This window comes from Sceloporus occidentalis, unplaced genomic scaffold (assembly GCF_023333645.1).
Source record: "Sceloporus occidentalis isolate IW3139 unplaced genomic scaffold, rSceOcc1.0.p SCAF_5, whole genome shotgun sequence".
Lineage (NCBI taxonomy): Eukaryota > Metazoa > Chordata > Lepidosauria > Squamata > Phrynosomatidae > Sceloporus > Sceloporus occidentalis.
Window position 1 is genome coordinate 70,575,056 of NW_028316985.1, and position 25,861 is coordinate 70,600,916.

At 44.0% G+C, this 25,861-nt stretch overlaps 1 protein-coding gene across 2 annotated transcripts in view; it reads right to left on the reverse strand.

Annotated features, from left to right (window-relative positions):
• Positions 1–395: 395 nt before the first annotated feature.
• TSPAN12 (tetraspanin 12) overlaps positions 396–25,861 on the reverse strand; it is an 86,115-nt gene continuing 60,649 nt past the window's right edge. The window contains exons 6-8 of one of the 2 annotated variants that reach the window (XM_089524353.1): positions 9,390–9,497; positions 6,372–6,515; positions 396–4,482 (exon numbers count right to left, since the gene is read on the reverse strand). In XM_089524353.1, coding sequence (XP_089380479.1) covers positions 4,177–4,482; positions 6,372–6,515; positions 9,390–9,497 — 558 coding nt within the window. In that variant the 3' untranslated portion in view covers positions 396–4,176. The remainder of the gene's footprint in view (positions 4,483–6,371; positions 6,516–9,389; positions 9,498–25,861) is intronic. The other variant, XM_089524354.1, reaches the window with a different exon arrangement.

Sequence of the window (25,861 nt, forward strand, 5' to 3'; positions counted from 1 at the left end):
GTTTTGGGGCCAAAATTATGGATTTTGATATGACCCTGGATAAGTCAAGGGAAAAATACAGGGGCATGTAACAGAGGATCTAAAGGATAAAGCAAAGGAAAACAGTGCCAAAGAACTTAGAAAATTCCAGCAGGCACTATTGTTTGTGTTCACACTAGAGAGTGCATGAGAGAGTACAGAGTAAAGGTGGATCAATGCTTTCAGGACAAATTACACTCTTGCCTTTTTAAAATAAGAGTTAAAGTACAGCACTTATATTGACCCATGGATAAGTCAACTCTGTTTTTGGGATAAATTTTTAGACAAAAAATTATAGATTTATACATGAGTATATACAGTACATAAAAACTCAACTGGATAATGATAATGATACCATTACAAGATGTAAAGCAGTAGTGGTTTTATTGTTTGTCCCTTATCAATCCCAGTGCATGCTGGAACAATTTTAAAATCACAAGAATGCAAATCCCTTCTGATCCTGGGGTACTGTTGCCATGATGAGTGCACCCCATGAAATATGTTTCCTGAACAAACCTTATGGCCCATAATGTGAATTGCTCAAGAGCAGAGGCACTTCACAGGTCCGGTAGATTTATATGACCTAGAGCCACATGGCAGACACTTAATATGAAGATGCTCTAGTCTGTAGTCTTCCATCATTGCTCTCAGCCAAACTTTACCTCACATCAGAAAATTTACTTTTTTGGATTATAATGCCAAGAATCTCCCACCATAGCCAATAGCTAGTAGCCATTTTGTGGTTTAATAGACAGTCCATTAAAGTAATTTTTCAAAATTCTGCAGCTCTATATTTCTGAGCAGTAATGTAGGGGCACCAAATTTGGATTGTGGACTACTTGGCCAGAGGCTACAGATATTTACCTCCTCATGAGAGCACACATCATGCAGTAAGCTTCAAACTGGCTACCGCAGAATGCTCAGCCACTTGAACTAATCACTATAACATGCAAAAACATTTAATCATAATTATGTTGTACATACAAAATACAGTAAAACGCACTTTTCACAATTCAATAAATATATTTTAATCTTTTTGCCCTGGGATAAAAGTCACTTGATAAAAGCAAGTGATTTTTCTTTTTATTTCCAGTCTGATGTGATGATCTCTCTAAGTGCATGACTAAGAACAGCTAATCAATTTATGGAACCCACTGGCTCACCGCAAACTTGAGTGCTTCCTCTTCCGTCTCTTGTATCTCTGACTTGACAGAAAATTTCCTGGTTTGTTAAATCATTGGTTTCTTGTGATATCCAAAATGGGAATCTCAGTTTGCAAAGCAGCAGCCAACTGTGGTTTGCAATTCAGATTTGTAGGCAGTGTTTAAAGCATAATTTCTCATTTGGGATGTATGATAATAGGACCTCTCAATATTTAAGGGAGTCTTCCCTCCAGGTAAACATAGAGTTATGCATGTAAGTTGCACCAGTGGGGCTTCACAGTATGTCATGGGAATCTTGAGTCAACAAACCAGAAAGCCTCTTCATAAGAGAAGTGCCCTTGAGAAGTAATTATCTTGGGAGCTGTATGCACAGATCAAAAGGCCTATGTTCCCCCCAGCCTGGTGTTGTCCTGTTTAAACAATGCAGGGTTGGGGAGCCACCAAGATCATGCATTGGTGGATCTGGTCCAACCCCAGCCCAACTGTTACCTTAACCTGGTCTTAAAAGGCCAGTTGTTTGCGGCAGAGTATCCCAGATACAGCTGATAGACCAGAGGGGCTACATACCTGCTTACCTGCCACTGCTGTTCTACTCACAGGTCCCAGTCATGGCCTGTGATATCAGAAGGGTTCTCCTGGCCACGTGGGTGAAGTGAAGTGCCCCGTTTCCACCCTTATGTGTTACAGCTGGGGTCTGCAATTAAAACAGCAGTGCCAGCAATGGGCAAGATGGTAGGAGCCCCACAGAGTGGCACCAGATGGGCATCTGAATATCTGCAGGTGGACATCTGACTGCCTATCACTACACCAAATCAGGTAGGTGTCAGGAGTGGGAATGGACCAGCTCCACAGGCAAGCTATGACAGGGTTGGCCTGACATATCCTCCCTTTGTGTTCAGGGACCAGGTCTCTCCTAGCCAAACCCAGCTCCTTTGACATTATGCTGCCCCTTTTCAGCTTCCTATCTTTTCCACAAAGGGAAGGCAAGCTCACTCTAGAGTGGTGATTCTCAGTCTTTGGTCCCCTAGACCCTCTGAATTTCAACTCCTAGAAGCCTCAACCAACATGGCCAGTTGTAAGGGATATTGGTAGTTGAAGTCCAAAACATCTGGATAGCCAAATGGTGAGAACTACATAACTAGAGGAAAGAGATAAGATAATGGAAAAGGGAGTTATTTCACCACTGCTTGATCCCAACTCAAATAAGCCATGACTTTTTGGTATATATTGTTTGAGCTAGGTCACTGAGAAAATCAAAAGGCTGTTTATCACACTCTGACCTTTCTCATAAATCAACCGATGCAATCCAGATGAACAATAAATCCCAAGTAGGGAGCAGATGATTCACAAAATCCTTCCAAAATTCAAGCAATTGAGCCAGGCCAAACTCAAATGCTACAGAAAGAAAACCCAGAGGCTAAGAGCACATTTCAGTCAGAGTTTAACAATTCTGAGTCTCAATTGATTTAACAAGGGACTTAATTTCAGTTCCTTCACGACCAAAATTAGTTTTGAAAAGTGAGCAGAGTAAAGATTAAATATATTCCCCTAACAATCACTTGTTCGGAAAGAATTTAGAATCTTTCTTCAACAAAGCCAGTTCCAAAAACATGAACCACTTAATTTTCCTCCTAAAAGTGGATCATATTTCAGATATAACAAGTATGTTCATTTATCGGTTTAAAAAAATCCTTCACCCACATAAATTAATTTGAATATTCAAAAGCCATTTAGGAGGGGGGGAAACCCAGACATTTCATGTTACTGCTATTAAAACAACTAAATAAAACTGCTGCTAAAACAAAAGGATGGTTTTCAAACTTTCATATGAATTTCCATTTTACTATACATACACACTCTTTATTATATACAAAGATATCCCTGATCTCATAAAGGGTGAAATATGCTTTCACACAACAAAATAGTGTCCTTGATTGCAAACCAGCAATCAGTTTGCCCACAAGCTGTGGACTTTGTGCATATTGAGAAGAATTTTTTTTTACCCATGCCCTAGATATTGCAGTACATGGACAAAAAGGGACAGATCCAAAGATGCAACTTTTCTGTGCTGCACTTAACCTACCTGTACAGGTAAGCAAAGCAAAATCCACAGTTTCCATTGAATTGCATGCACACGCAATTCACTGTGCACACCGGCAATGCCAGCACCGGTTTCCCTACTGTGACCCTTCCCATCACTCTATCCATGACTACTGTGCCATGCATACAATACTAATGGCTCGGTCAGGGTCCATGTGTATTTTCTGAATCCTGAGAATGCTAAAATACTAGCCCTATGGTTGTGCAGATTAACCTGAAAATAGAACTTTCCCCTAAAAGGTCAGAAAAAAGAAGGCACATTGTTGTTGTTTTAAAAAATGTCCCTAAACTAATCTTATGGCTTTTGGAACATTTTTCAGATTCTGAAGTGGGTGTTTTTCCAACTGCAATTAATGATTGCGGAAGAAGGATATATGAGTGCAACTCATTCAACAGCTGTAGCTTTCTAGCTACAACATTTCTTCCAAGAGATATGAATGTTTCTTAAATTATATGTAACTGGCAAACAGTGATTAGCTGTGACCTGTTATCAGTAAGGCTTTCAGTGCTGAACAACTTACCCATCCTTAGTAGTTGTTAACATTAAAAGTTGAGATAAATTTGGAGAGCACAAAAATCATACCCTATATGGGTGATTCTTGACAAATATTTTTATATTAAAGGATTATGAGCCCTGTTCTGCTATGATCAGCATTCTACACAATTTATGTAGTCTCATAGAGAGCATATTTGCTCCCAGTGTGTGAAACAGTCTATTCTTAATATTAAATCTATACTTAGAAACTTAAAATCACAACCTTTTAAAGGGGAAAAGTATCCTTCCTTATGTCTTCGTTTGTTATCCCTTTACATTTCTAATACAGCTGCTTTAGAATGATGGATTCAGAAACCTGAAAAATTCGTGAACACTCAGTTCTTGGACTGGCTGATCACTCTACAGTTCCTCCATTTCAAAGTGTGTGTTAAAGCTGTTGGCCATGGCAGTGTGTTCAAAGATCCTTGTTAAGCTGGGCTTTAGCAGCTCCACTGAGTGACAGGACAGATGCTGTGTGGTGTCATTCTTCAAGGACAGCATTTGGTCTCTTCCTGGATCCTGTCGGTCATAATACAGTGCCCATAGCAAAGTAATAGTGAGGATCATGGCCAGAATCTGGGTCACTCCAATGGAGATTCCAAGAAATCGGAGCACCTGCAGTTGCTTAGTTCCTCTCAGGAAAGTGTACATCTTTTTACCACAACCCTGAGGTGCAAGCAAAAGAAAGAAGAAAAGTCAACAATCCTTAAGAATAATCCATGTAAGCTGAAAGATACAAAAGTTGGGACCTGTGCCCAGAGCCAGCAACTGATGCTTCCCTGTCAGTAGGACAATATATCTTCTCTGAGTTTTAGTACAAACTTGAACATAGCTAAACAAGGTGCTAACTCCTAGCCCCAGAATAGGCTCGACACCATAGATATTTCTGTTAAGGTTTATGTTGCTGCTGTGAGCAACCCAAGCAGTCACCTTATAACCAGAAAGACAATCAGAGTCAGAGGTAAAGTTAGGCCAGCCTGGGAGAGAAGGGAGAGTAGCATGACAGATCCTGATTTGGGGGGTGGGAGAAGGCAAGCAAATATTAACTGGCCTCAAGTTGATCGTGACTCATGGTGACTCCATGAATGAAACACCTCCAAGCCTGGAAGTGTTCTGCTATCCTGCTCTACTCAGGTACTGAGGGCTCAGGACTGTGGCTTCTTTGAACAAGTCTATCCATCTGAAATTAGGCCCTTCTATACTGTCCTCTACCTTTCCAAGCATTATTGCCTTTTCTTGCCTTCTTACTATATGCCAAAAGTATAACAGCCTCAGTTTGGTCATCTTGGCTTCTAGGGGGAGTTCAAGCAAATTCCAAGGATAGCCAAGCAAATACACCATGCCTTTTTCCCTAATTACAGAAAAAGTGTTTTCTTTAAAGTCAGACTCTTTTTTTCTTTCTTTTCTAGGAGCCCTTTTTATATTAATATAAGTTATGGTTAGTAAGAAGCGATGATGAGTTGATCAGTTAGCAATATGAAGACTTTGGAAAGGGCTCAAACTCTTCAAATACTGTTTTGTATATTTAAAAACAATTCTTGTAGTTTGCATATTTCTTCTAGACCAATCCCCAGTCAGTGGCAAGAGGAGTTTGTGCCCACAATTTCTGCTCTCAGTGTCCTGGCTATTTATTTCAGTGGAGAAGCCAGATCTGTATGAGGTGAATGTGGATACTTGAATTCATGAGCATGAACACATCAGTTTGCAAGTTCACAAAAGAAAAGGATACAGTTAAAAATGGCTACCAGTCATGATGGCTTCCTGATTTTGAGTCATCATTCTGAATATCAGTTGTCGAGGGAAAACAGGGGTTACAGGTTGTGCACACCAGTCATTAAGGCTGACCTGGGGGTGGAGTCGGGGTGTGGCGTCCACATGCTGCACACCCTGACTCCATCCCCAGGGCAGCGTGACACTGCGTACCACTCCACACGGTGCATGGCACCACAGTGCTCCTGTAGCACTGTGTCCGTACGGCACAGCACCAAAAGAGAGTCTTAAAGCCATGGTGTCATGGTTATTGCATCCTGAAAGGCCAGATCCAGGCCGTGGCATGCGGTTGCTGCAGGCCCAATCCAGCACAACTGAAGGCGGCTGCAGGCCACCCCTTAGGGTCAATCTGCACAACCTCTTAGTTATAGCCCTCCTGCTCTGAATGTGGGAGTGATGATGCTGACCTAGACAGGTCTTTGGGCTTTCCCGGCAGGGCTGCTCTTGTGCACAGATGGATGAATGTCTTCAGTACAAAGGGTGATCATTTTCCTCAAAACAAAGTAAAAGAAGTTACCACCACCATCAATTTTCTTCCATTCCCCTGTACATATCTGGAAGAAATTACTTTTTTGGACTATGGTGCCAGGAATCTCTTGGCCACACTGGTTTAGGGCACTAATGGAGCAATAGTTCCAAAAAGTAACATTTCCCAAGTTCTAGTCCTCAGTGCCGTTATCAGCATAAGAGCATGAGAAGACTTTTTATGATGTGCCTTTGCGGCACAGTCCAACTATAGCACATGTCTCTAAATATTCAAAGCAATTTGTCATTGACTAGCTTACCTCCTGGTAAAGGTCACTAAGATCCTCATGGTGGGCCTGCTTGGAGCATCCTGGGAATTCTCTGACGCAACAGGAATCAGGAGGCCAATCCAATTCTGTCATTTCCAACCAGTCAGTAAAGTACACCACTCCACAGCACTTAAACTGCAAAAGAGAAATAGGTTCCAAGTGTGGTGTTCCATAAAAAAGTAAAGAAGATGGCCAGGTTTCTTTCCATCCTAGACACACATGGACAGGCCTGCGCCCATGTGCTTACACACACACATACACTCACACACTCCCAGAGACCAATATGATTAGCATACACTACAAACTGAGTTTGGAACACTTACTTTTCTGCATGACAACTCCTAAAATTCCTTAGTTGTGCTGGCTGGGGGATTCTGAGACTTGGCCTCCCCATAATTAACTTTTCCAAGTTCTGCTAAAAGTCTGATATACTATCCAGACCAAATATGAATCTATCCTTCTGTTTGTCATTCCTTTGCCTTGGATGCAATGCATAAATCAGTTTTGGAGGAGGTGGCCAAGCCCAAGTGAGATTACTTCTGAAGCATGTTTTGTGATTTGCAGTCATTAGCATTACTCTCCCAGCCTCAACCTCTATTCATTGTGAGTCATCTTGGGTGAACTCTTAACTGAGGAAGTCAGAAATCTCTGCATAAGCACATAGCATCCCCCCACATACAAAAAAAGAAAGAAGAAAGGAAAGAAGAAAAGAAAGAAGCAAGCAAGCAAGTAACAAGGAAGGAAGGAAGAAATTGGCAATTAAAAATACTACTTTCAAAATAAAATGATATTCAGCAAAATAAAAAGTGTAGGCATTCATTAGGTCATTAGATCTAGTGTGGTTGTAAATACATTCCATAACCACAGTGTAAGTGGTCAAAAATATCTAGCAAAGTGTTCAAAATGAGACACATACCAAATGAGTTATAGTTCAATAACAGTAAAGCAGTTGTTTTGTGTTTTTATTTTTATAATTGAGCTACCTACCAAAAATTGCCTCTGGTCAGTTTACAAGTACTTCTGTTTCAAAAGTTAGATTTTGTATATCTGGCAAGGGAATGTTGCTGAGGGTTTGGCTTAATTTAAAGAAATGTAGACAAAAGGGAATGTCTATTAATAAGCAGTCTTTTCTGTGATGTGAAAATCAGGCCAAAATTGTTCTGTATCTTGAGAACCTCAGCTTTCTTTTCACTTTTTTAAAAAAAATTAGTTACTAACCTCATGATACATGTAGGAGTTAAACAGAACCAATAACAAATTCTAGAGATCAAATCTATTTAGTCACTGAAATAATGAAGTTTGCCATCACTTTACAGACTAGTTTTATTATGGCATAAGCTTTTATGGGTCAGAGTTCATTTTGTCAGATGAGCTTCCAGAATTGTAGAGATTACCTACACCCACACTTTAAAATATATATGTAGGGAATGTTAGCAGAAAAGCTACAATGCTGCTTGCAACATTTGCGTGCTTTAAGAGGAACACAGCTTAAAGCTTGAAGAGGGAAACTATTCTCTCTATTTAGTCCTTTCTTCAACAAATACAGACTTAAATGCAGCCAGGAAACATTTAAATAAACAGGAAATCTGTGCAACAGTGATAGATTTCAGATTTCAATGAGGGCAGGACCATGACAGTCATTTAAAGTGTTCTTTTCCTGCCCATGAACATATATCTGGAATTAATGGCTTTTACCTTATGCACTTCCATACATTCACTATATAATAGTTCATTCTTTTAAAAAAAAATCCTCTGTATTTCTCTCCCAGCAAGGGACCAAAATATACAAGCCAGGGCTGTTCCCATCATCAGCTACATGCAAGAAATAAAAACTGGCCACTTTACAGAACAGCAATCTGTGAAACGGTACTTGCAATTGAGTGGAAATACTACTTTGGACTTCATCCAAGTTTTCAGAATGATGTGTTCTTAAACTTTTCACTCAAAACCTAATCTCAGACTTTTTCCTTTTGAATTCATAGCCTCTTGAGACAGAATGAAAAGGTTCCACTAGGTCCAAATTCAACTGTTTGTTTTCACTTATGAGGAAAATGCACCACCGGCATTCTGACTGTGTCTTACACATACATAAATTTCCTTACACAAGTGAGTGAATGTATTCGGCTGATGCCTAACTACCATATTCAGTTGACATATACAAAAATAGAGTTACACATGTGGTGCCTTGTGCAGACTCAGTGGTTGCATAATGCACATCAATGTGCTTTTGATTGTAAATATCACAGTACTATAACAAAGTGCCAAAGCACAATCATAAAGTTAGACTACACCTTCATGATGAAGGATAGCAGCCACATCTCTTCCATATTTGAATGTTAAATTTACCACCCAGGTTCAGACCTGAGGTATAACCCACCAGTCTTATTTCCAACTGTGACTACCCAGAAAACTCAGGGAACCTCAAAATCAGGATATCTCCTCACTTGTTCAGTCAACCAATCTTTATTTACTGTCCAAATGACCAAAAATATCTCCTCACTTGTTTATTCTTAGCTTTACTTGTTCAAGCTCACGGCGAACGAGTCTCGAAGAGAAATGACAACACAGAAAGAACCACAACCTGGAAAGATCACCCAAGGAGACCTTCCGCTGTGCTTTCTGCAACTGGACCTGTTTGTCCTGGATTGGCCTTTTTAGTCACCAACGTGCTTGTACAAAGCGCAGGATGAGCCCTTCCTGAATCTTTGTTCGCGAAGCAAAGCCAGAGAGAGAGAGACTTGTTCAACTATTCTATTCATGAAATCCTGAACTTGGAGTTATTCGTAGTCATGTGAAGCCCAATAGGAGAGTGTTATGGCTAACATTTGTATACTATTTTTTAATTTATCACAATAATAAGGCTTTTGCTGATCCAAGTTACAACTTCATGGTACTGTTATTTTTCAAATAGGACATATCATACCAAAACAAAATCTACCTGACTAAAGGAAATATATTGAATATTGCATCTCACTGAGATTTATATCATGCACTATTTTGCATACTTACCTCCCTCTGAAAGAAATTCCAAGCATGAGTAAGCCATTGATACCTAGGTAAACCATAATTGGTCATTCTGGCTTTTAATGTGACCATATCTGACCACTGCACAGGAACCTGAGGAAAGGACAAAAGATTGCAGTGGGTACATACATTCACTGAAAACAACTGGAATGCAACTGGAATTCATGGATAAACATACTAGAGTCCTACAGAAACTGTGGAAAATTCATTGCCGAGTAGCTGAGGAACAATTCAGAGGGCAATGCATGAAGTGAAAACATTTGCCATCAGCTCCCTACATCCACCAGCACCCCAAACAAGCAAAATTGTACATTTGTCAGAATGCCATTTTGATCCAAAGTTTGTCGTCATAATTTTTTCACAATGGAGCAATATGTCATTTTAACTGCCTTTTCAAGAGTGTGAGGTGGTGGTTTCCCTGTGGATGGGGTTCCAGGGTTTAGTCAGTTCCAGATTTCAGTCTGAACTTAAAAAGATCTTTCCACTGTGCAGAACATATTTGTGAGAGCAGATGTCAGCACCATGGAAAGCCCCTTTTGAAATGTATATTAAAAACCAGAGTGGTTTCATTGCCCCACTGACATAGTAGCCACCTGCCATCATGGTCTTTAGCATTCCTGTGAATGCTAAAGTTTGAAAATCTCCTTTTTCACTCTTTCATTTCAAAAATAATTGCACAGGGTTGTGGACTTAGATCAAAGTTTCACTGCTGGAATTAAAAGAACCCAATTTTATTGTAATTATATTAAGAAATTTCACACTGATTATTAGACCACAGTATATTTGGAAGCTTGGTTGCTTTATCTTCCAGAGAAATTGTTGTAGTTTGTCATGTTTTAGACAATTCCAACATATGGTGACACTGTTTATGGGATTTTCTTGGTAAGATTTATTCAGAAGAGATTTGCCACTGCCTTCTTCTAAGGCTGGGCAAGTGTGACTGGCTCAGAGTCAACCAGTCGGTTTCCAAGACTAATCATGGATTCCAGTTGTGGACTCCTGGACTTCCAGTCCAACATTTAAAACAAGTACATCACACTGGTCTTCATTTCAGTAAGTGAAATCAATGTGAAAAGTGCAGTTGCAATTTTCATCCAATAGAAAACATATCAAAGGATATACATACAATTAATTCAATTTGTTCAATTCAATGGTCTCCGAACATGAAGACCATCAGTAAGTAGGAATCCAAAAAATTATATTATAGTAAATGATATATGTTCTCTCTCTCTCTCTCTCTCTCTCTCTCTCTCTCTCTCTCAACAATTATATTTGTCAAGCATGTTCCTTTTCACAGTTACAATATGGATTCAGGGAGTGATGCTGAACAAGTATTTCTATTCCAATGTCATTTCCCAAAAAGGGGGGATGACTATTTTTAGATGTACAGCTTGCTTTCTCATGGCATAGAGCATGACCCCAATCAGTGTGCGAGTAACAATGTTAAGCACAATTTTGTTTCCTTCAACATAACAGTAGTTAAGACTGATTCTATTACTGCTTGATTGTGCATCGAACTAACAAAGAAATACACTGATACAATCCTTGGTATATGTTTGACTATCACCGCATTTAGATTAATAATAAGAATCCAAGTCTTATGCCTTTGGGCTTTTTCTTATTCAGCTGGATGCAATTATTTCAGTGGACTATCCCTCTCAGTTTTCTTTGTGATAAGCTGCTGGTATCTTCAGATTGTTATGATGAAGCCATTATAATGAGGTTTTGTCATCCCTAACCCTGCCTCTCCTTATTAGTTATTGAGCTAACAGGGAAAACATTCTGCACAGACTGGTGATAATAGCTTCTCATAAACCAGACAATGATGACATAGCAGCTGTTTATCATGTAAAACACACTAAATCCTATCGTCAAAACAGATGGTGTGACTCAAGAGTTCACCTTAATCCTTTAATGGTTTCCTAGCCCTAAGAGCCCTGCTAGCTCAGACCAAAAACCTAGTCCAGCATTCTGTTCACACAACAGGAAAATAAGATGTCTATGGAAAGCAGCTCCAGGGGATTCAGGGTGCAGTGGCCCTCCATAACCTCTACCAGAACTGTATTAATTGGTTTTCTCTGGTTTTTCTTTTCACTTCTGCTAACAATAGGACAGCCTTGTCTTGTTTAACCATACTTCTAGGGACAGTGTGCCAACTGCTAGAGAAGGGATGTCAGGTTATATTGTGGTTGCTCTATGCCTTCAAGTTGTTTCTAACTTATGGCAGCCCCAAGGAAGTGAAGAGAAGAACTAAACAGCCTATCACAGAGGTTTCTTGGCAAGAGTTGTTCATAGGAGGTTTTCCTTTGCTTTCCTCTGAGGTTGAGACAGAATGACTTGCCCAAGCTCACCCAGTGTGTTTCCATGGCTGAGTGGGAATTTGAACCCTGGGCTCCAGGGTTTTTGTCCAATGCTCAGATATACACAGATTTAAAACAGCACTCACATTCCATTAACTCTGTGTTTGCTGAAACAGTGTTTCAGAAAGTTGTATTAACTGAATTGGTGTTTTCATATATATTGGACTACAGATATATTTATGGATTTATTCTCACATTCTTATTGTTGGGTAATTACTCATATTGTTGATCTTATGGCATTATTGTACTAACAGCTGTATGTTGTAAAGTGAAGTACGTAAACATGAATGAATGAATGAATGAATGAATGAATGAATGAATGACATGAACAAAACAACACTCGGTCAGTTGCATTCCACAACAACAGCTGTAGAGAAGCATGCTGCCTCTGATACTGGATCTGTTATACAACCATTTTCACTAACAGGCACTGATTAGTTGCATTAATTTGTTCCCTTTTAAAGCCGTTCGAGCATCCCTTGCTGTAGTGAATTCCACAGTTTAGCTATACACTGTGTTAAGAATGCATTCAAATTTTTGTGATGTCTCTTGAGCAATTCCCACAGGTAAAGACATTTAAAATATTTTGTTCAAAGGGATTATCTGGGATAGAAAGTACCAAGAAATCTATGTGTGGTACAGGCTGAGTAGCTCTTATCCAAAATGCTTGGAGCGAGAATCGTTTTCGAGTTGGATTTTTTTGTTTTTGTTTTTTGGATTTTGAATACAAGAGTAGTATAGTATGCACCTGTACTATATTTGGGAGGCTGAGGAGACCTGTGAAATGGCAGGAGGTATGGATTTTATGTTTGGATTCCTGCCATTTCACAGATCCACCGTCTCATTCCAGCCTCATGTCTTTTTGCTGCCAGCTGCCTGCTTCCACCTTTGAGGTGGTGGCTGTGGTGCTCCTGCACATACATCTCTCAGATCCTTGGTCTCTCTGCAGCTTCAGGTCATACACAACACAAGTAGTGAATGAATGACAGGGAAGGGTGAAGGGAAACAAACAAGCAGGAGTTTTGGTTTGTGGAGGTTTTCAGATTTTATAATTAGGGGTGCTCAGCCTGTATAATCTATGAAGATTTGGTCATCTCACAATCACAAGCATGTACAGTCGGCCCTTGCCTTACGCAAGGATCCATTTCGGACCCCCCCCCCCCGCGTAAGGCGAATTCTGCCTATGCTCAAAACAATGGGGCTCGTGCGTGGTGGCACGACAGGGCACGGGGCGCCATGGGCATGCACGCCCATTCATTTGAGTGTGATGCACCACCCCTTGCACCCCATGTGCTTCCCGAGGCTTGAGCGTGTATGCTCAAGACCGCGTAAAGCGCGCCGTGTATAATGCGGGCGCACTGTACCTACAAAAATAACGAGCTGTCTCAGACCATATAAAACATTCTATTCAAGATGAATGGAAGAAATCCAGCTCAGAGGAGAAACAGACATTTTGCATGCGAAAGGCACCATGTTCAATCTTAACATCACCAGATAAGGCTGAAGAAGACTCCAATCTAGATGCTGCTACTCAGTGTCTCATAGAACCTAGATACTATTGAAATTCCAGTAGCCCTTTTCCAACTTGCTACATGCCATTCTTCTCAAACCATCTGCCTTCCAATTGTAACCTACTGCATCCCCCTTTCCACCATGAAAACCAAAGAGGAAGAGTGGGGGAATGGCAAAGAAAAGAGGGTCTTATTCCATTTATGTTTGTGGCCTCATCTACTGTGCAGATGTGGATTCCCAACCAACTACTCTCCAGAGAAAATATTTGCCACTACTGGGGCAGACAATACTGAATCAATCATCTGACTTATTATTATCACGCTTCCTATATTCTTATGATAAACTTGAGAAGACAGTGGATAATCCATACCTAACTGCCACCTATTACCAAAAATATAATGGAACACAAGCTGACAGCAGAGGCAAGCAAAGTGCACACAGTCAAAATACCTGCAAGACAACTCCAGCCACTGTGTGAAATGTTATCCAGATTACAATGGGTGAGACACCTCTACCAATTCTTACAGAGGGGAAAGGGAGTGGAAAATCTTTCCCTAGCCACAGAAATGGCAGTAAGCTATGAATGTATCCCAGCTATTTGGCTGCTGTTACATCTAGTAATGTTTCTTTACTCCACTGAACTCAGTACTGTTTTTACTTTCCTCCAAAGAGCTCAGTACTGCAACAACTCTGCAAGGTTGGTAGCTGATAATAATCGAAGGTCATCCAATCTTTGTAGCTTGGAGTTAATTTGAACTCATAAGACACATATCTACCCAAACATTCTAGCCACTGCAGCTAATTAAGATTTTTGCTATCTTATTTTTGATACAGTATGTGACTATAACAAGCTTCTATGTATTTCCAGACTTACAAAAATACAAGTGAAAGGAAAAGAGTCCCACGAAGCTAACAATAAAATTAACCAAAACTATGTAATAAATAGAAATGACTACTGAAGAAAGAGAAGGAAGAAAGTACAAGAGCTGAAAAACTGAATATTAAGAAAACAAAAATAATAACCACAGAATTTAGATTGTAAGCCTGAGGGCAGGGAACCGTCCAATTAAAAAGATTGTATGTACAGCGCTGTGTAAATTTACAGCGCTTTATAAATAAAGGTTAATAATAATAATAATAATAATAATAAATGTAAAGTAGATGATGAGGACATGAAAATAGTTAAAGATGTTATATATTTTGGCTTAATCGTAAAGCAAAATAGAAACTCTAGCCAAGAAATGAGAAGAAAGCTAAGGTTTAGAAAGAGCTAGTTAAGATTTTCAAGCTCAAAGATGTATCATTAAATGCCAATGTCTGGCCCATCTAGGCTATAATATGTTAGATTTCTGTGTATAGTTGTGAAAGCTGGACAGTGACGAAAGCTGGCAGGAAGATAATCAACTCATTTTTTTAAAAAAAGATCCAGTTAAAAAAATGAATATAAATGATGAAGCACCACTAACATCAAATACAGATCACCAAAAGGAGAAAGAAAATATAACTAGACAAGTCAATGATCTGTAATAGATCATGTGAGATCAAGTTTTATTGAACTCTCAGCTATTCATGTTGACAGATGACTGCAATTTTCATGCAAATGTTATTTATGCTATACTAAGGGCCCAAACAGACATTCTAAAATAAAACTACTTTGGGTCACTTTGGAGGTATGCTGTTTAAATGCTGTATGTGTCCAAAGAGACTGGAAGCCGCAATAAAGCCACACTCCAGTCCAAAGGAGGAGGAGGAGGTTTATTAATTTCATACTGGACTACTGGACTAAACTGGCAAATTTGGAAGCTGGTCGTGCTTCTCATTAATATTAATTGGAACCTGAAAATGAAGTATCACAGCCTGACAAAGTGCGAAGCCTTACATGACAATGATGGAGAAAACGGGAAACTACCATTTGGTGCAGAGAAGGCTCTCTGCTGTATCACCTGAGGATATTCAGCCACAGCTGCAGATGGAGTTAATTGGCCAGCTCAGCTCCCTTGCTGGAATTCTTCCAGCCTTTGTAAAGATTAACATACGTGAACTTGGAACAAGTGCTTAAGCTAACTGCTGTGGAAGCAATGCAATTAAAATTTCACTCTTAAGTAGAAATTGACATCTTAATAAAGGTCTGGTCATCTACAGAGTCAACTACTGCTGGGCGTCTCAGGCAGAAAACTGATAAATGTGTAATAACAGAGAGATTGTCATGACTTGTAGGGCCACTTTCTCGATTTTGGCTGGTATGCGAATTATCTACTGAGATCATGAGCACTGGTTTGAAATCCAACGCCTTCAGATGCACCCTTCTGAACAAAATCACTTCCCCCTATCTGGTATAAATATAAAAGCATGTGTCTTTCATCATTGCACACTATTTATAATATATCTGGGGAAATGGTTTAATTTTGAGTGGTACATCTGGAGGTCTGAAGACAATGATCAATATGTATGCTTTCACTGACTTCTAATCAAGCTCACTCTTCACAAGCATTTTTAAATTATTGTTTATTATCATTATTTTAATAACTTCCAGTCCTAACCTTGGCTTTAACTAAGCAAAGAGCCAGATTTATTTATTGGGGGGGGGGGGGGAGGTAGACTTATACACGCAAGGTATTAAAAACACAAGATACACACTTTTGATTGGGAGAAAATATCATACGTTAGAAATCAAACATTGGATACAAATGTTCTCACGGTAGACATATGCCAGAGAAAGATCAAATTAGCCATTTTTGGCAAGGATGCACAAACACCTGCACTAACAGAGCCTCTGATACTGCCTCAGGCATTCTCATAGCATTTCTGCTAAGCTGAAAGCAAAATGGGACACATTTTAGGATGGTCATTGCCCCATTTGTTGTTAAAAATTTGTGTTTAATAGCTTCAGGTTGAACAGCTAGTAAGGACAATAAAATGAAATTTTCTCTGGGAGTATTTATCTGGAACCACAGATATATAAAAACAACTGTGAATGAAGGCAGAGGTGATTCTGGTTAGGTTCAGGCCTAATAAATCCATAGCTTCCTATTAAGAGGAAAATTTTTAGTAAGGAGAGCTCAGGAGTTCTTCACTCCTCTTCTATCATCTACCAGGAGAGTGAAAGTATTCACTTTTAAACTAAGCACTGTTCTCTATGACATATAAATTTAATAACTATGGCTTCTTTAAATTTTGGTTTTGAGAACAAGACAGTGTCTGAAACCATACATTGACCCTGGCTTGTTCTTATTGACCAAGAGTCTAGCCTGGAGGGCTGTAGGAGAACAGATTGAATTATCATCTACAGGGATGGAGAACCTTTGGCCCAGATGTTTATTAACTGTAAGTCCCATCACAACTTCAGCGTTAATTAGAACTTTATTGCACACGCCATTTTTTTTGGTCGGACCAGAACATTTAACGCCCCTCAGCACTGAATGGGGACGGCTTGGCACCGGGGGATGGAACAGGCCCTTTTGAGGATGATTCGCTGTGCAATAAAATCCGGTTTTTGCAGGTCGCGCGCAGCCCCGAGAGTCCCCTTCCAGTTCCCATAAAGGGGGGGGGGGGGAGTGTGATAAAGTTCAGAGTCTGGTTAAGACTGATAGGAGTTGGAGTTCAACTACATCTAGAAGGACACAGGTTTTTCAGCCTTAATTCAATCGATGGGCCATGTGCTAAGTATAACAGGATAAAGCCACACTGCTAAAATTAAACAGGTCTTGTGTAGACTTGGACAGGACATAATCCAGGAATTCACATACACTACTTTGAATTCTAAAACAGAAGAAAAGCAAGCCATAACTGTACTAAATAAAAATAAATGAACCTGGCTTTAGTCAGCAAGGAACAGAGTCATAGAAGCCTCCAAAAATGTGAAAACATTTTTGGAAAATGTTTTTGGAATTTTGGAAAAGGGAAAAATTCATGCTACTTTTGGTACATGCCATGTTGCATGAATATCCAGGGAACACCGTTGGGGACATGCTTAACCAACACATGCAAGGTAGCTCTCTACCAAAAACAAAATATAATACTCTACATGACTTGGCTATTGCCTGGACCTGCAGAACGAACAACAGAGAAGAATCAAACAAGAAGCTGTAACTATGTGCTTCCTTCACAGGCTGGATACACATGTTGTCCACTAAGATTGAAAATTAGTATTGCAGAGTTGGCTTGGGTAAAAATACAAGTAGCTAGGTTTTGGCCACATTGAGTGTCAGATGCCAGTAAGGTATTCACATATACACAGCTGCTAAACATGATGATACTTGCTGCTCAACATCTGGAGAAAGTTCAGGAGTTGAAAAATATAGTTGAGTGTCACTGGCGTATAGGTGATAGTGGAAGCCATAGGAGCTAATAAGATTTCCTAAGGAGAGGGTATAGATCAGGGATGTAGCCAGGATTCCAGTGCAGCTTCAGAAGGGAGTCCGGACCCTAAGGACTCTCCTCCTCGGCTACATCACTCTATAGAGGGAAAAGAGTAGAGGACCCAAGACTGAGCCCTGTGGGACTCCAACAGACAATGAAACAGGGATAGAAACCTGACTTTTGGTGACCACCACAAATGATCTATCCACAAGATATGATTTAAACCAATTTAAGGTTGATTCCGTGAATCTCAGGTCTTGAAGTAAATATACCAAGACACTATGATCAATAGTGTCAAACGCAGCGGAGAAGGACAGGTTGCTTACCTGTAACAGTATTTCTTCGAGTGGTCATCTGCGAATACATACAAATGGGTTTTACTGCGCCTGCGCAGTGCTGTTCGGAAACTTCTGGAATCACTGGGCAAAGTTTACTTTGCAACATATAGAAACTTTTTGGCGGTAACTCCGCCCACCCGTTATAAGGCCCCTGCCTTCCCGCTCTTTCCCCAGTTCCGCAATTTTTTCCGCCAAGCAGGCGATGGAAAGAGCCAATAAGAGCAGGACACTGAGGGGATGGACGGGTGGGATTTGTATGTATTCGCAGATGACCACTCGAAGAAATACTGTTACAGGTAAGCAACCTGTCCTTCTTCTTCGTGGTCTCTGCGAATCATACAAATGGGTTTAGACTGACAAGCTTAGGTATGCGGCGGAGGGAGTGTCCTGAGACCAAAGCTATGGTAAACCAAAGGTACATTTATTACAACAATAAACACCTTGAACCATAAAAGGAGTCAGTCTTTTTGTTCTTGCACAAACCAAACATAGCAACAACATTGCTAAACTTGAGAAGGGGAGATAAGGTCGTGCAAGACCCATCCCAGTGAAATTGTGCAAACCAACATTCAACAGAATGTAAACGCAAAGGCATTATATATACAAATGCTGAAACAGAACCATCAGTAGTGCAATCAATGCAACCCTGAAACTAGCACAGCCCTCCCGAAAGCTGCGTCTCGGATGGCTCTGGTGTCCAACCTATAATGCTTAATAAAAGTCAGAGGTTGGGACCAGACAGCAGCCTTGCAGACATCCTGCAAGGAAATCCCCGACAGGAATGCAGAGGATGCTGACATTGCCCTTGTGGAATGAGACCGAACCCTGCCCGGGAGAGGTTTTCCCAAAAGTTCATAGCAGAGGTGGATGGTACCGGCCACCCATTTGGAAAACCTCTGCGGAGACACAGGCAACCCCTTTTTTGGCTCCGAGTAGCACTGGAAGAGTCTTTCGGAGCGACTGGAGGCAGCAGTTCTGTCCAAGTAAAAAGCCAGTGCTCTCCTGACATCCAGAGAGTGCAGGCTTCACTCCGCATCCGAAGTCGGGTTGGATGCGAGAGTAGGCAACACAATGTCCTGGCACATGTGAAAAGCAGACACAACCTTAGGCAAGAAAGTAATGTCTGTCCGAAGGACCACCTTGTCCCTGTGAAACCTCAGGAAGGGTTGGTCCCTCCGCAAGGCACAGAGTTCGCCCGCAGAGGTGATGGCCACAAGAAAAGCGGTTTTCCAAGTCAGTAGTCTCAAGTCCGCTGTGGCCATCGGCTCAAAGGGCTTGGACTGGAGCGCGGACAGTACCGCCTCCAAGCTCCAAGCCGGCGCCAGTACCGACACAGGAGGATGCAAGTTGGCACATCCCTTAAGGAACCCTTTCACTAAGGGATCCCTGAAAAAGGAAGCCCTCCCCCCGAATTGGTACTTGGCACAAATGGCAGAAAGCGCCATCAAAAACTCCAGCACCACTGGAGTGGACACTTGAGCAGGGGACAAGCCCTTTCGGTCAAGGAAGAGGCTAAACCTCTTCCATTTCAGGGCATAGGACCGCTGGGTGGAAGGTTTCCTTGCAGCCAGGATCACCGTCCTCACCGCCTCCGGCAGGTCAGTTAGGGCTGTATCCTCCAGGCCACCAGCGACAGGCTCTCGATGTCCGGGTGCAGGATCTGGCCGTCCTAGACCGACAACAGGTCGGGACGGAAGTCGAGGTGGAGGAAGCATCTCCTGGAGAGGTGGAGAAGGGATGCGAACCACGGCTGTCTCGGCCACCACGGGGTGATCAGGATCGCATGCGAACGGTCCGTTGTCATCTTGGACACCACCCTGATGATGAGAGGGAAGGGAGGAAAGGCGTAAAGCAGCTCTCCCGTCCAAAGGAAGGCAAACATGTCTCCGAGGGATCCGTCCATTTGCCTTCTGGAGCAGAACTGGGGACAGTGGCTGTTCCACTCGGTCGCGAAGAGGTCGATCCGGGGGGTTCCCCACCGCTCGAACAGGTCGCTGACTGTCTCCGGATGGAGTCTCCACTCGTGGCATACCGAAGAGGACCTGCTTAGGTGATCTGCCAACTCGTTGTCCTCTCCTGGGAGGTGCATCGCCTGGAGGAGCACCTGTCTCTGGATGCACCAGTCCCAGATGCGAAGAGTGATCTCGAGCAGAGTCCTGGACTTGGTGCCTCCTTGCTTGTTGATGTAATACATCACGGTAGTGTTGTCCATCCTGAGGAGGACCACCTTGCCTGTGACAGTGAGCTCGAATGCCCTCAGGGCCTTCTCGACTGCGAGCATCTCCAAAGCATTGATATGGAGAAGCTTGTCCTGGGCCGACCACTTGTCCTTGACAACCAGGTCGAGCAGGTGGGCGCCCCAACCCTGCAGAGAAGCATCGGTCGTCAAAGTCAATTGCGGCTGAGGTTGATGGAAGGGCATCCCGATGCAGACATTGTGGCCGTCCAGCCACCATCTCAGCGAGGCGGCCACCGGTCTCGGAAGGAGGGTCCTCCATCGGAGAGAAGACTGAGAGGAACCAGGACTGCAGTGGTCGGAGGTGAAGCCTTGCCCACGGGGTCACGAACGTCGTCGACACCATGTGGCCCAGCGCCACCTGGACGTCTCTGGCCCTCACTCTTCTGTGAGAGGTGCAAGGCCTCAACGATGCTACCAACGCCTGGAAACGGTCCGGAGGGAGAAAGGCAGAGCATCTGTCGGAGTCGAGGATGGCTCCGATGAACTTGGCCTGTCTGGTTGGAGTGAAGTGGGACTTCTCTTCGTTGACGACCAGTCCGAGAGAGTCCAAAAGGTGCAAGGCGAATGAGACCGCCTCTCGGAGCTCGTGCTGTGAATCGGTGGCAAACAACCAGTCGTCCAGGTACGGGAAGACTCTGTAGCCCCTCTGATGAAGGTATGCCACCACCGGGGCCATACAGTTCGTGAAGACCCTCGGGGCCGTGGCAAGGCCAAAGGGGAGCACGTTGTAGTGGTACGCGGTGGAGCCGACGGCGAAGGCGAGGAATCTCCGGTGGGACTCCGGAATTCCGATGTGGAAGTAGGCATCCTTCAAGTCGACCGTCGCGAACCACAGGCCCTGGTGGAGAAGCGGCAGAATAGAAGCCAAGGTGACCATCCGAAACCGACGGTATTCAAGAAAAAGGTTGAGTTCCCTCAGATCCAAGATTGGTCTGATGCCCCCATCCGCCTTCGGTACCGTGAAGTACCTGGAGAAAAAGGCCCTGGAGGACTGGTCAGGTGATAAAGGGGAGATTGCTCCCTTGTCTAGCAAAGTGTGCACTTCGTCGAGAAGGGTGTTCGAGGGGGGAGTGGACATGAAGGCTCCAGTTAGGGGGAGCTCTTGGAACTCGAGGGCATAACCCCTACGGACGATGTTGAGGACCCACGAGTCCGATGTTATAGAGGCCCAGGTGTTAACAAAGGGCCTCAAAATGTCCAAAAAAGAAAAAGGAAGGAGAGACGAAGCGCGCTGCAACCCTTCAGGCTCTCTTCTTCCCCTGGTCGGTGTCCTGCCGGCGGGACTTTCGGTACCGGGAAGGAAAGTTGCGACGGCCAGAGGAGGAGGAGGACTGAGAGGGGTACCGGCGTCTCTGGGAGCCCTGCTGCTGGGGTTGACGGTCTTGTTGAAAGGTCCCCTGTGACTGACCTTGCGGTTGCCACGGACACTGCCTCTTTCTGAAGGGCGAGATGGGAGCAGATGACATCCCGTGTTCCTTCGCCGCTGCCTTCATTCTGAACTTGCAGTTCAGGCGCTCGTCAGTCTCGGTGTGGAAGAGGCCGCTACCATCCAGGGGCATGTCCTCTATGGCTGACTTGACGTTGGCATTGAGGTCCGAACCCCTCAGCCACGCATGCCGGAGCAGAGCCAACGAAGCCGACATCGCCCGTCCTGCGCAGTCAGCCACATTCCTGGAGGCAGTGATGAGCCAGCTGCCAATTGAATGGGCCTCATCACGGATCTCTACCAGGCGTCGCTGGGTCTCGTCTGGGACGTCCGGGACGAGTGGCGAGATCCCTTCCATGAGTGTCTGGATGTACGCCCCCATGCAGGCGTTATAGTTGATGGCCTTGACTGCGAGGGCTGCCGCCGAGTAGGCCTTCTTGGCCAGACCATCTACCTTCTTCGCTTCCCGGTCGACTGGGGAAGTTGCCTGCTTGGGGACGAAGCCCTGCTGCACCCCTTCTACAACTGCCGAGTTCTGCTTGGGGTGATCGGCCAACCAAGAGCAGCTCGAAGGGGAGATCCGGTAGAGGGACTCGATCTTCCTTGAGGAGCCGACGAGCGAAGCTGGCGCATCCCACGACCTCCGGACAATGGACTCAATGGAGGGCAGCAACGGGATGGAGGGGGGTGTGGGCACCCGGCCATGCACCCGACGTTCCACAGGATCCCGAGCCTCGTCCTCGGGGTAGGAGAGCTCAATGTCCAGGGCCCTTGCCATCTTAATGATGTGCTCATTAAAAGAGCGCACATCATCCGTGGGGGAGGAAGGCTCCGGGTGGTGCATCCGCTGTGGAGACGCCTGGATGGAGGTGTCATCGTCGTCGGAAGGCTCTCCCGACGGCAGCAAGGGTTCCCCCTCAGAGTCGGTGTCTGAGGTGAGCGGGATGTCCGGGACCCTGACTCGAGTTGCCGAGCGCGCTGGGATCTGCAAGGGCGGTAGCTCTGTGGGAGAGCGACGTGGTGCAGAGGCTGAGGCTGTCGCATGGGAAGGGGCAGGCTCGTCATCTTGGGGGGCCACCGGGCGTAGGTTGAGCCAGGTGAACTCCCTGAAGGCAGTCTCCCTCGGTACTGACATGTAGTATCTCCCGGAATCGGGGTCGAAAAACATGTCAGTGTCCCTCTCCGTCAGTTCGTCGACCTCCGAGTGGATGGAAGGCGAAGGTGACAATCTCCGAGGGAGCTCAGTTGGCAACTCATCGGCGCGGGCAAAGTCAACCGTCGACGGTAGCGGGGTGCCCAGGACAGTGGCTGCATGCAAGGTGGACTAGCCATCGGGGCGCGAAGAGGTTGGTGCTGGAACCTTCTTCGCCGGAGAGCGCTGCTTGTGGGAAGCGCGCTCCTTTCCCTTGGAGGAGACCTCCGACCCGGCGCGGTCCTTCGAAGACTTAGGCCTCTTTGGTACAGAGCCCTCCGTTGCGTCCTTGTGGTGCCTCTTCTTGGACGACCGTGGTGTCTCGACCCGATCCTCGGGGGGGAAGAACGGGTTGTCCGGCAGGTCCAGCAGGACGGCAGCTCTTGTGGATTGAGGCTTAGATGTCTTAGCCTTTTCCACCGGTGCAGTCTTTCCTGACGAGGATGCACCCGACTCGGGCCGCTCGGAGGCGTGTCGAGATGGCTTCAAAGAGGCCTTGGAGGACGGAGTCGGGACCGACGAGGCCTCCGCAGACTCCTTCACGCGCGAGCCCTCCGGGGACAGCTTTCTCCCGGGCTTTTCCTTGGGTTCGGTACCCTCAGACCCCGACTGTTTGTGGGGGTGTTTGGAGGGCTTGTCGGTGGCACTGGGTTTTCGTGAACCACGGGCCACATCGGTGGTGGTGGACGAACCTGCCATCGGTGGGGCAGACACCACGCTGGAGACACTTGCCCGGGAAGATGAGGCAGCCGGCGGAGCTGAAGAAGCCGATGATGGACGGGGGCCTCCCTCCTGAACCTTGCCCAGAGCAATGGCCGAAGTCAGCCGGGACTCACGGTTCTTGCGAGCCTGGGAGGAGAGGGACTTGCAGAGTGGGCAAGCCTTTGTGTCATGTTCTTTGCCCAAGCAGAGAAGGCAGGAGGAGTGAGGATCCTGGATGGGCACCTTGCCTCCGCAAACATCACACTTCTTAAATGGAGCAGGCATTTTCCGAAGTTGACAAGTTGAAAGGGAAAGTCCAGAAACGAGGTCAGCAGTCCGAGAGTTCGAAGTTACCAGGAGCGGGAGACAAAGAATGGTCAAGAGACGGTCCGAGGTCAAAAAAGAAAGTGATTCCAAATGCAAGCTAAAGCGAGCGAAGTTCCCTGAAGCAGCTAGCGCGGCGGGAAAAAGGAACTGGGGAAAGAGCGGGAAGGCAGGGGCCTTATAACGGGTGGGCGGAGTTACCGCCAAAAAGTTTCTATATGTTGCAAAGTAAACTTTGCCCAGTGATTCCAGAAGTTTCCGAACAGCACTGCGCAGGCGCAGTAAAACCCATTTGTATGATTCGCAGAGACCACGAAGAAGAAATCAAAAAGAATGAGGATGGACTAAAGGACTTGGCGAACAGAAGATCATCCATGATCTTAGTAAGAGCCATCTCAGTCAAGTGCAGTGGTCGGGAGCTGGACTGAAAATGATCCAAAATGGAATTGACAGCAAGAAATTCGAGACAGCGTGAAACAGTGCATTCTAAAACTTTCCAAAGAAAAGGAAGAAGTAAAATGGGATGGTAATTCGAGAAAGAAGATGGATCGAAGGAAGGCCTTTTCAGGATCGGAGAAACTAGAGAATGTTTAAAGGCAGAGGGGAAAGAACCAGTAGAAAGAGAAAGACTGATAGTATAGAGAAGAGAAGGTAGAACAGATGGGGCAATTGAGATTAAGAGGTGAGAAGGAATTGGGTCAAGAGAACAAGTTGTGGGTTTAGAAGAATTCAGGAGCTTTGATAGTTCCCCCAGTGAAACAGGAGAAAAAGCAGATTTTTTTTCAGCTATGGATGATTTGGTTGTTAGGGAAAAGGAAGAATCAGGACGGTCAAGGTTGAGATGAATAGTGTCAATCTTGGTAGCAAAGTAAGTTGCAAAACCGTTATGAGAAAATGTGTGAGGAACTGGCAGAGGGGAAGGTTTCAGCAGAGCGTTAATTATGGAAAAAAGGTTCTGCAGTCACCACTCGTTTGTGATTTGTAGCAGTTCTGTTTTGCCAAGGAGATAGTGTGTGAAAAGTAAAAAGGAGCAAATTTATAATGAATAAAATCAGCCATTCTCTGGTCTTCTGCTACAGATGTTTGGTAGTTTGAGAGCAAGAATGGAGAAACCAAATGATGGGAGTAAGCCAGGGCTGTGGCCTATTAGAAAAGGTCATGCATACTGACAAAGGGGCAAAACTGTCGAGCAGTGCTGACCAAGTTGAATTAAATAAGGAGATCACTGGATCCAGAGTCCTCAAAATTTAAGGAAGATATAGAGCCTCGCCAAAAGTCTCAGGATTAGCAGAATGAAGGTCACGAAAATGACAATGCACAATTTGACGAGAAGGTGGATTATGGGCATGTGCAAAGGAGGTAAGATGGTGATCAGAAGCGGGCAATTCCCTAACTGCATAATCTGGTATTGCACATTTTTTGTGAGAACTATGTCAAGGAAATGATGAGAAGAAAGCATAGGTGAATTAGAACAGAGTTCAAGGCCAAAAGAGAATAACACTGAACTAAGACGCATAGTAGCAGCACTCTTGAGGTCATCCATGTGGATATTAAAGTCCCCTATAATCAGGAAAGGGACTTCATCTGATAAAAAGAAAGTCAATCAGGACTCAAAGTCTGATAGAAACTTGGTAGGAGATCCAGGTAGATGATTGATTACTGCAACCCAGAGCTGCAGCGGTAAAAAAAAAAAGTTCAAAAGAAGAGAAACAGTGATTTGAGGGAAGGGCAGCAATTGAAACTGGAAGGAATTGGATAACAAAATACCGACTCCACCCCCTCTACCCTCCAGATGACTAGTATGTGTAAATAAAAGTCCACCAGATAAGAGGCCAGCAGAGGTTACGGTGTCATGGGCCAGGAACCAAGTTTTGGTGAGGATGAGAAGGTAGAGAGATTTAGCAAGAAATAAATCATGAACTATCGCCACTTTAGGAGCAGCTAATCGACAGTTCCAGAGAGAACACTTGAAAACATTTCCACAGAACAATTAATATGATTAAAA